General features: G+C 36.9%; 1 protein-coding gene across 2 annotated transcripts in view; it reads left to right on the forward strand.

The window, feature by feature from the left end:
• The window catches only part of IFT56 (intraflagellar transport 56), a 49360-nt gene that overhangs the window by 5260 nt on the left and 31970 nt on the right, over positions 1-12130 (forward strand). For both annotated transcript variants that reach the window (XM_004430706.3, XM_087431573.1), the window contains exons 5-7: positions 1038-1087; positions 4482-4627; positions 5553-5724. In XM_004430706.3, coding sequence (XP_004430763.1) covers positions 1038-1087; positions 4482-4627; positions 5553-5724 — 368 coding nt within the window. The remainder of the gene's footprint in view (positions 1-1037; positions 1088-4481; positions 4628-5552; positions 5725-12130) is intronic.

Consider the following 12130-nt stretch of genomic DNA (forward strand, 5'->3'; position numbering starts at 1 on the left):
CAAAAGGGAATATGGGAGGAAAGATGAAGAATAATTAGAGTGTGAATCAAATTAAATTCAAAGAAATGCAGAGAAAATGGGCAAGAGAATACTTGTTAGGGAAGAATGTATTCCAGGTTAGAATTCTTAGAGAATTAACTGATGTATACGTATTTAGAAAAAATTCCAGCTCAAATTCCTGGAAAATGTGGAACTTGAAAGCTTTCTTGATTTGTACCCAATTGTTTCATATGTATTAATGTAGTTTTTCCTAATTTAGTTATAAGGGCCTTTAAGTTACTTACTTTATCTCGTGTTTCTAGACTTTATCTGTGCCTAGAACAGTGTTAGACACATAGAAAGTGATCGAGGTATCTCTCTCTCTTTGCATATATATTTTTTCTTTTTTATACATTGAAGTATGACTTTTTACTATAAAGAGATACAGGATTGGGTGTTGAGAATTAGGAAAATTCTCCAAGAGTACAAAGGGGATTTGGAACTTGAAAGGAGTTAACCTTTTTGCTTGGCTACCTGTTTCAGTGTGGCAGATGATCATGCTAGCAGATCTATAGAATAGAGGCTGGGCTAGTATTTAAGAAAATATGGCAGTGTAATTGTGGAAAAGGAGATTTTAGAAGGAATTAACAAAGAAAACTGGGATGAACAGCTGAATGAAGGTAGGTTTCCACATGTATTGAGGTGACCATAACCGTTTTTTTCCAGTGTTTGGTTTGGCATGTGAGCAGCACAGCGGTGGGCTGCTGCTAGAACTGTGTGTGTGGAGTGCTGTGCTGTCGATCACCATAATAGAATCAGGTAGAACAAGTGGTGGGGGAGAGCAGAACCTTAGAACATTTTTCTTCTGGTTCTTGATGCTGTTGCTGCTACTGCAGGTGGATACTAGACTAAAATAATACATATTAAGCAGAGACATATGAGGATCAGATATGTAAGGATTTGGGAATATTTTTCTGAGTCTCATGTCATTCCTACAAGAGACTAATTGCCACTGACAATTGGGTCCTTTAATAAGCGGCTTGGATTTTTTTTTTCAGCTCCAAAAAGCCGACTTCAAAACCGCCTCCTCTTCCACTTGGCTCACAAGGTATTTATGGTCTCCTTTCACACTTTTTGCTTTTAAAATATTTTTCTCCTTCTTCCTTCTTTTTACCAACAACGGTGAAAGATAATTAACTAGAAATTCCTATTAATGCTATTTCTAGAACCAGTAGAATACAGGTGTTAACTTTATAGGATTTTTCTCCCCAAAGTTCTTTACCCTATTAATTTATTCAGAGATGTTAGGTTTTAGTTTTCTTAAGTAGTAGTCATTTAAGAAGATTAGTTTGTTTCAACTATCCTATTGTCTCTTAGAAAACAGACTCAGAGACACCTTGTCCTGACTCCTGCAAATAAATCCATACTTTTCAGAATTGCCTTATAGTGATAATTTTGATCATCTTCATAAAATGATTTTTTAAAATAATTTTTCATATTATAAAAGCTACACATTAATTCTGTTAAACAAAATAGAAATATGAAAAAAAGGAAATAACATCTACAATATTTAAAGATAACTACATTTCAACTTTTGGTATATTATATCTCCTTTTAGGATAGTTATTTTTTATTTTTATTTTATTTTATTTTTTTTATCATTTTATTTATTTATTTTTCCCCCAAAGCCCCAGTAGATAGTTGTATGTCATAGCTGCACATCCTTCTAGTTGCTGTATGTGGGACACGGCCTCAGCATGGAGGGAGAAGTGGTGCGTCGGTGCGTGCCCGGGATCCGAACCCGGGCCGCCAGCAGCAGAGCGCGTGCACTTAACTGCTAAGCCACAGGGCCGGCCCTAGGATAGTTATTTTTTATATGCATATTTTTATTTTTATTTCTTTGTTTTGCAGAATAGGACTCATACTGAATATATATTTTTGTTTTTTTGTTTGTTTGTTTTTTGTGTGAGGAAGATCAGCCCTGAGCTAACATCCATGCCAATCCTCCTCTTTTTGCTGAGGAAGACTGGCTCTGAGCTAACATCTATTGCCAATCCTCCTCCTTTTTTCCCCCAAAGACCCAGTAGATAGTTGCATGTCATAGTTGCACATCCTTCTAGTTGCTGTATGTGGAACGCTGCCTCAGCATAGCCGGAGAAGCGGCATGTTGGTGCACACCCGGGACCCGAACCCCGAGCCGCCAGTAGCGGAGCGCGCACACCCAACTGCTAAGCCATGGGGCCAGCCCCTTTACTTACCTTTATACTATGAGCATATCCCTGAATCACTAAATAGTCTTCAAAACCATGATTTTTTTTTTTTTTTTTTCTGAGATTCACCCTGAGCTAACATCTGTTGCCAATCTTCTTTTTGCTTCAGGAAGATTCGCCCTGAGCTAACGTCTGTGCCAGTCTTCTTCTATTTTATTTATTTATTTATTTAATTTTAATTTTTTAAAATTTTATTTATTTATTTATTTATTTTTCCCCCAAAGCCTCAGTAGATAGTTGTATGTCATAGCTGCACATCCTCCTAGTTGCTGTATGTGGGACGCTGCCTCAGCATAGCTGGAGAAGCGGTGTGTCGGTGCGCACCCAGGATCCGAACCCGGGCCGCCAGCAGCGGAGTGCGCGCACTTAACCGCTAAGCCATGGGGCGGGCCCAGTCTTCCTCTATTTTATATGTGGGTTGCCACCACAGCATGGCTGACAAGTGGTGTAGGTCTGCGCCCATGAACCTAGGCCGCCAAAGTGGAGCGTGCCAAACCCAGCCACTAGGCCACTGTGCTGGCCCCTAAAACCATGATTTTTTTTTAAATGGTTTTTATAACATTCCATTGTATGCATGTACCATAATTTATTTAACATTTCCTATTTATTTGACTTTTAGATTATTATTTTTTTTTTTTGTAAAGATTTTATTTATTTATTTTTCCCCCAAAGCCCCAGTACATAGTTGTCTGTCATAGCTGCACATCCTTCTAGTTGCTGTATGTGGGAGGCGGCCTCAGCGTGGCTGGAGGAGTGGTGCCTCGGTGCGCACCCGGGATCCGAACCCCGGGCCGCTGGCAGCGGAGCGCACGCACTTAACCGCTAAGCCATGGGGCCGGCCCGACTTTTAGATTATTTTTAATTTTAATTATAAAAATATAATTCTGAATATCCTAGAAATGGACTTAATGAATTATTGGGTATGAACAACTTTAAAGCTTTTTTTTTTTTTTTTTTTTTTTTTTAAAGATTTTATTTATTTATTTTTTCCCCCCAAAGCCCCAGTAGATAGTTGTGTGTCATGGCTGCACATCCTTCTAGCTGCTGCATGTGGGACACGGCCTCAGCATGGCCGGAGAAGCAGTGCGCCGGTGGGAGCCCGGGATCCGAACTCGGGTCGCCAGCAGTGGAGCGCACTCACTTAACCACCAAGCCACGGGGCCGGCCCAACTTTAAAGCTTTTGATTGATATTGCTAAATTATTTTACAGAAAGTTTAATTGTCCACAGGCAGTATATGAAAATAATTATTTTTGGTGCATTTAAAAATTTCACACTATAATTATCTGTCTCTCTGTTTAGTTCTTTCAATTTTTGCTTTACATGTTTTTCAAACTCTATTATTAAGGGTATGCAAATTTAGAATTATGTCCACCTAGTGGATTGAAACATTTATCATTATGAAATGTCTGTCTTTATCTCTAAAAATTCCTCTTCACATAAGGTCTACTTTGTTATATTTGTGTAGCTACATCATCTCTCTTTTCTTTAGTGTTTGCCTGTTACATCTCTTTACATCCTTTTACTCTCAACCTTTCTGTGTCCTTATATTTTAAATGTCTCTCTTATAAACAGCATATAAAAAGGATAAAGAGATGTGGAAGAAAAGGAAAGGGAGAAAATATAAAGAAAGAAATGGAAAAGAAAAAGAAAGTTAGAGGAAGGGGGGGCCGGCCCCGTGGCTTAGCGGTTAAGTGCGCGCGCTCTGCTGCTGGCGGCCCGGGTTCGGATCCCGGGCGTGCACTGACGCACCGCTTCTCCGGCCATGCTGAGGCGGCGTCCCACATACAGCAACTAGCAGGATGTGCAACTATGATGTACAACTATCTACTGGGCTTTGGGGGGAAGAAAAGGAGGAGGATTGGCAATAGATGTTAGCTCAGAGCCGGTCTTCCTCAGCAAAAAGAGGAGGATTAGCATGGATGTTAGCTCAGGGCTGATCTTCCTCACAAAAAAAAAAAAAAAAGAGGAAGGCGGGGCATCAAGTAATTAATATCAGCTGTAACGTAAAGGCTGTCCATTGGCAAGGCTGTGCCTCCAGAGGCTGTTTTCATTTTTTCTCTGAAGGAGAGATGAAGGAGAAGACAAGGAATGGAAGGGCGATAGGGAGAACATAGAGACAGGGTGGCTGGGGGAGGAGGAGGAGGTAAAACCTCCACACTATAGGTGTTGATTTCTCTGACTGTACTCTAATGTGAATCTTTACGTGTCTTTTTCTCTCTCACAATTTTAGTTTAATGATGAGAAGAAGTTGATGAACTTTCATCAGAATCTTCAGGATATCACAGAAGATCAACTCAGTTTGGCCTCAATCCACTATATGCGATCTCATTACCAAGAAGCTATTGATATTTATAAGCGAATACTGCTAGATAACAGGTCTGTGTTCTTTTATGCTTACTTGAAATCTCATTTTGTTAGTTTCTTCTGTGACTAGTTTGGCTGAGGACCTAGTGTCCTTTCAATCTAGTATCACCATGTGTTCAACTCTGTTTAGCCAATAATCTGGTGAGATTAAGAATTCCTTGTTGTTTAGATCGGAGTTTCTCCATCTTTATTTTATTATCACCCTTCTAAGGAGCTTTTTTAGACTTTTTTTTTCCCCTAATCGCCCTCTCATGAAATTTCAACACCACAGATATACTGTATATCCATTTACGTTCTGTATGTATATCTATGCTTTATACATATAATGAGTACAATTTTCCACCTCCCCAATTTTTGCCCCTTTGGGGCTGATATTGCCCTGTTGAAAATGCATGCTCTAGATGTATCAATTTTAGTGTTGTAGTTACATTGTAGGTAACTTGCTGCCAAAATTAGAAACCATTCTGAAGAATTAACATTCCAACTTTATCGCTAACTACTTGGCCCCTCTCCTCCATCCCCAAAATATCTCCTCCACTTTCCCTCCCCCGCCTTTGCTTTCCCTTCACAGTCTCCCACCCATTCCCGTTCTCAGTTACGGAGTCTCCTTGTCTGTCCGTTGTGTGTGCTTATTCGCATTTGTGCTCAACTACAGCGTATGTTAATTTAGTTTTTTTTAACATGAACAGATAGGAGTTGAACTTCTCCATTTCTCCTCTAGTTGTCATCTTTTACTCTACTTATATCAAAACACCTAAATATTATAATACAAAAAGAAAAATACTGCAGTGATTATATCTTGCCTTCTTCCTTCAAAAGGCAAATTCGTGTCCTTTTTGCCTTGCTATCCATTTGAGCCATTAAAAGTCTTTGTAGTTTGACAACATTTCCATGAAGTAGACGTAAACTATTAACCCTTAATTCTTTCATCTAATAGGGAATACCTTGCCCTCAATGTATATGTGGCCCTGTGTTACTACAAGTTGGATTACTATGATGTGTCTCAAGAAGTTCTGGCTGTTTACCTTCAGCAAATTCCTGATAGTACCATCGCACTCAATCTTAAGGCCTGTAATCATTTTCGCCTTTACAACGGCAAAGCGGCTGAGGTAGTCATGGAAATTTGTTTTTAATTTACTTAATTTCCAGTTTGAATTACCCCGTTCTTTCTGGGTTATTCATGAAACTCTATTATCTGTAACTCTTGATTAATATCTCTTTGTTATTGCCAGTGTGATTCTATAAGAACCTAATTTATGAATATTTATCAGATATTCTGAAAAGAATGTTGACTTCTGAAATCTCTGTGTCTAATATATTGTAGATGATCTCTACCTAAATGCTTTACATTAACTTAAATATGTTAAAAACAAACGCTTCTGCTTCTTCCTCTAAAATATGTTTGTGGCTCTGTGGTTCAATGTCACTAACATGTAAATCTCATCAGAAACCTGGGATACCCATCACTCTCTTCTCTTTCATCTTCAATCTAATCATTCACCATTTCTTATCAGTTGTATGTCTTAGATATCTCTTTTTTTTAATTGATGTCGTAATAGTTTATAACATTGTGAGATTTCAGTTGTACATTATTATTTCTCAGTCACCATATAAATGGGCCCCTTCACCCCTTGTGCCCGCTCCCCAACTCCTTTCCCCCTGGTAACCACCAAACTGTTCTTTCTGTCCATGTGTTAGTTTATATTCCACATGTGAGTGAATTAATATGGTATTTGTCTTTCTCTGTCTGGCTTATTTCACTTAACATAAGTTAAGTGGACCTCTAGGTCCATCCATGTTATAAATGGGACAATTTTGTCTTTTTTATGGCTGAGTAGTATTCCATTTTGTGTGTGTGTGTGTGTGTGTGTGTGTGTGTGTGTGTGTATACGTATACACACTACATCTTCTTTATCCAATCTTCAGTTGAGGGACACTTGGGTTGCTTCCATGTCTTGGCTATAGTGAATAATGCTGCAATGAACATAGGGGTGCATAAGCCTCTTTGGATTGTTGATTTCAAGTTCTTTGGATAAATACCCAGAAGTGGGATAGCTGGATAGTAAGGTTTTCTATTTTTAATTTTTTGAGGAATCTCCATACTGTTTTCCGTAGAGGCTGCACCAGTTTGCATTCCCACCAGCAGTGAATGAGGGTTCCCTTTTCTCCACATCCTCTCCAACATTTGTTATTTTTTGTCTTGGTGATTATAGCCATTCTAATGGATGTAACGTGATATTTAACTGATAATTAGTGACGTTGAACATCTTTTCATGTGCCTATTGGCCATCTGTATATCTTCCTTGGAAAAATGTCTGTTCATATGTATGTCTTAGGTATCTCTTTTATCCATCCCCTCTTCTCCTTTGCCACTCTCCTAGTCCAGATGCTCCTCATCAATTGTTTCAGTTCTTTAAATAATTTTCCTGTCTCTAGTCTGGTTCTCTCAAGTCCAGCCAATGAGTTTGTTCCATACACCATACCCTCCGACTACATGCTATATACAACATTCTCATTTCTTTGAATGCCTTTCTCTGCTTGGTACACTTCAACCTCTCCTTTAAGGTTGCCCCAAGAGGCAGTAGTGGTAAACATTTTATAAATACTTAGAATTTGCTAACTTGTAGGCACTATGTAGAACACTTTATATCCATTATTAAGTTTCCATGATAATTCTGTACATAAATTCCGTTATAGCTCTCTTTTTGTAGGAAACCGAGAGTGCACAGGAGGCCATACATTATGACCTCATTTTATTTAACGTTAACAATGTACTTATATATACACACACATGTGCAAACACACATATACATACATATAGATATTAGTAGATATATAAATAGAGAGCATCTTCTATACTAAATCTATATACAGATTCAGATATATACATATCTGTATATATTTTATATATAGGTATTTTTAGGGTATCTCATAGGGTTAACTATGAGAGAGCCATGCTTGGAAATTACTTCCTTGGCCGTCACTTTAGTTGATGTCAGAAGCCACCATAATTAAAATGTAAAATTTCTGCATGTGTCAGAGTTTTTAAATCCCACCCAAAAAACAGTTCCAGTTGGCATCATGCCACCAGAGGAGGGGGAGGAAAGAAACTGAAACCAGCAAATTAGCTATATCAAAGCAAAATTTATTGTGAAAATGTAATAGCAAGGAGCACTATTAACATGCTTCACGATGACAGGAGATTCAACTCCGGAGTAAAGCAGTAGTTAGTGGCTGGCAAGGAGGGGCGGGGTGGACAGCACGTGTCCGTAGCGTATGCCCAGACTCACTTTCCATGGCTTATGTCGATGAAGGTGGTCAGTTGCGGCAAAAGAGATGTCTGTCAGTTAAATTGCTTAGTATGCAACCGATCGGTCCATTTATGTGTTATGTAAAATACATTCTTGGGTATACTCATTTCAACTGAAGACTCCCTTGAGTCTGCCTAATTGGCTAGTTTCCAGCATCAGCAGTTTAATAGTAAACTAGGTTTGCAATTTGATCTGTCTAGAGTTTTCACCCTTTGGTAAGAACAAACAAAAGAAGTATCTCCTTGCCTTTCTACTTTGAGTCAGTCTTAGGAACTTTGCCAATTTTCATGTAAGGTCCAGCCTGTTAAATGTTCACATTTTGTCTGCACTATGTGCTCTTTCCATAGAATGATATGGGTAGTATGGTTAACCAGTATTCTGTAGGTGTAGCACTGTCTAAGTCAGGACAGCAAACTGCAACTTTCCATCTCCAAAAGGCGTGCTTTTCATTTGAAATTATGTCCATGCAGATTACGTACTGATTTTATAATGTACTCCAGCAATAGATGACTATGTCAGATGTACCCTAAGAAGCAGGGTTTTTTTTATAGCAATAGGATATAGTTTGTGTTTACTTATGATAATTTTATTAAACCATTTAAAATTAAGCATTCCTCTAGTAATTTGTATAATGGGCTCTATATTATATGATTAATTCTCTCCGTGAACACCAATAGCATTCTTCTCTTCTATAGTGAGCATACAATAATCTGTAATGATTCACTTAGTTCTTAGAGTACTTTGAATAACTTACCCAAGGTTATACAACTAAGAAGTGACAAATTCAGGTCTCAAACTCTTGTCTGTCTGACTCTGAAGCCCATAAACTTAACCACTAAAAGTTACTGCAAATTTATGTGTACTTTCCTCTTTGCTCTTATTTTATATATATATAATAATACAATTTCCAAATAATAAGCATGATGTTATATATATAACCAAATAATAAGTGTGATATATATATAATGCTTATATATCAAATATATATCATGCTTCTTGTTATATATAATTTATATATTATATATATACTCATGCTTGTTATTTGGTAGTTGTTTAATTATCTTTAATCTAGACAAGGTTATTGAGGGTTAAGACTGTGTCTTTTGACGTTTGTATTCCAGGACCTGGCACAATGCACACACAAAGTTGATGCCAACTAAGTATTGGTTGAATGAGAATTTTAAAGTATGACTAACAAATTAAGGGAGAATCACGTTTAAAGAAGGAGAGGTTCAAAAGAGGTCAATAAAGATGAAGATTGAGAAAAAGCCATTGAATTTCATAACTAAGATTTCCTACAATTTCCTCCTCTGATTAGGGTATCATTATTGGGGGTTGAAGCTAGACGGCAAGGAGATAAGGAATGAGTGAGTAATCACTTGGAGTGGGAATTGTCATAAAGGATATGGCAGAGGGATGGGAAATAGATGATGAAGAAATAGAAGCAGTGGATATAAGATGCTGGTGAAAGGAAGGAGAATGCTGGTTTCAGAGAAAAAAGAGATAAAAGAACTCTTTCCCCCAAACTGGGAAGTGATTACTTTAGTGATTAAGAGCAGGTGTTTTGAAATCAGATTCCAAATTCTGACCCTGGCTTACCAGCTGTGTGGCTTTCAGTGAACTATTTAACCTCCTTAAGCGTCATCTGCAAAATAGGGAAAGTAACAGTACTGACTTATTATAGGTTGCTCTGAAGATTAAATGATATGATGAATGTAAAATCCTTAACTTGATGTGCATAGTAAACTCTCAGTAAATATCAGCACTTATCAAAAATTCTGTAGGCAGAAACATAGTCATATTTATCTTTTTCTTTTTGTTTAGTGCCTTCTGTATCTTTTTAAAGATAATTATTTAAGAAATGATTTCCTAGCCTAAGATCATATTCTCTGATATTATCTTCTTAAAGGCTTATTGTTTTGCCTTTTTCAAATCCAAATTATCTCTAATTATATTATTTTTAAAAGATTTAATTTCTCAATTAAATTAGATTGAAAACACAAAACCCTAACATATGTTTTAAATATAAGGACACAGAAAATTTGAATGTAAACACGTATGTTTCATGCAGAATATTCCTTACATGGTTTCTATCATTGGTGTCATGCTTTGAGAAAGGTCATTTCACTCTAACATAGATAGATAAGATGACCTACATCTTCTGTTTATAGTTTTATTTTTTAACAGATTTATTGAGATATAACCAACATACCATACAATACACTCTTTTAAAGTATACAATTCAGTGGGTTTTAGTATATTCACTGCTGTGTGCAGTCATCACCACAGTCAATTTTAGAATATTTCCATTACCTCAAAAAGAAACCCCATAGCCCTTAGCTATCAACCCTTATTCCCTCAGCCCCAAGCAACTACTTTCTGTCTCTCTAGATTTTCCTATTCTGGATATTTCATCTAAAAGGAATCATATAATATGTGATCTTTTATGACTGATTTCTTTTACTTAGCATAATGTTTATAATGTTTATCTTGTTGTAGCGAGTGTTAGTACTGCATTCATTTTTATGACCAAATAATATTCCATTATAAGCATATATGCCACATTTTATTTTCCCATGCATCACCTGATGAACATGTGGGTTGTTTCTGCCTCGGCTTAGTATGAATAATGCGGCTATAAACATTTGTTTACATGTTTTTGCACATGTTTTGGACATGTTTTCATTTCTCTTGGGTATAAACCTATGAGTAGAATTGCTAGGTCATACGGTAACCTTATATTTAATTGAGAACTGCCAGGCTGTTTTCCAAAGTAGCAGCACCAGTTTACATTCCCACCAGCAGTGTATAAGAGTTTCAGTTTCTCTACATCCTTGCCAACAGCTGTTCTTATCCGACTTTTTTATTCTAGCCGTCTCTGGCTGTGAAGTGGAATCTCATTGTGGTTTTGATTTGCATTTCCCTGATGACTAATGATGTTGAACATCTTTTCATGTGCAGTGAGTGCTGCTTTAAATTCTGTCCCTAGGCTTCTCACTTTCGTCACCCTTAGTCCCAGCTAGCCCTGCCTGAGACCAAAACTATCCTTGTAATACTAAAAGATTTTGTCTTTTCACTTTCATTTGCTCAAGTGTGCAGTGAAGTTCTCCAGAGACAACGTGATTTCAGAATAGATCAAATGCAGATACAGATATGCCAATGTAGTTGTCCTCTGTTAAGCCAGACATTGAAGAGATTTGCAAAAATGTAAAACAGTACCACTCTTCTCACTAAATTTTTGTTTTGGTAAATACAGTTTGTTAAAATTAAAAATATTTATGTTAATGTGTAGTGGGTTTATTATTTTTGATTAATTGAATCCTTAAAAATTTCTGTTTTAATTTCTAATATAATAAATATTGATGGCTATAACCCACATAAACAAAAGCTCTTTGAGATCCTTAATAATTTTTAAGATTATAAACGGGGTCTTGAGATCAAAAAGCTTGAAAACTACTAATCTATCCTAATATAACCCAACAGTTTGGAATTGCTGCTGTGGAAAAGAGGAGAGATTAATGAAAGGATTGCTGAGCAGATGTGCATTCCCATATGAGATCAGGTAGAACAAGTTTATAGTAGTGAGAACAGTCAAGAATTTACTTATTTATCCAGAAAAGCTTAGCTAACTACTGATAGAAGTAGAAAAAGGAGGAGAGGAGGATTACTCAAAATTATAGATTGGCAAGGTAGGAATAGCGGAAAGCTGAGAAAGGGGGTAAGTGAGTCTACGGTATTAATGGAGATACTGGAAATGGCTAACCATTTGTTCTAAGATGAGTTAAGGGGGCGAGAGAATACAGAAGAGATCTGATAGGTCTAATGAATGATAAAACAGAGAGGAGAAGGTATTTTAATTGTGTTATATAAATAAAGTCCAATTCAGCAGGAAGGAGATACTGTCAGAATTCAGGATATAAGTGGAATGGTCAGATTGAAGAATCAATCTCAGTTGTTAAAAGTTTAGCTCCTTTATCACGTTTGGCTCTGAAAGAAAAGACTAACTCTAGGAGTCTTCCGACTTGAGTTCACCAGTTTCAAACTTGCTTAGTGTAAGGTTCAAGTCATTTAATGTCTATCAGCCTCAATGTTCTCATCTGTAAAATGAGGATAATAATAATTACACTGACTGTTTCTTAGAGTCCTGAGGAACAAATGAAATAGTATGATAAATTCTTTGTAAACTGTAAAACGCTGTATAAAT

This window comes from Ceratotherium simum, chromosome 1, assembly GCF_057802395.1.
Source record: "Ceratotherium simum simum isolate JZ-2026a chromosome 1, ASM5780239v1, whole genome shotgun sequence".
NCBI classification, from domain to species: domain Eukaryota; kingdom Metazoa; phylum Chordata; class Mammalia; order Perissodactyla; family Rhinocerotidae; genus Ceratotherium; species Ceratotherium simum.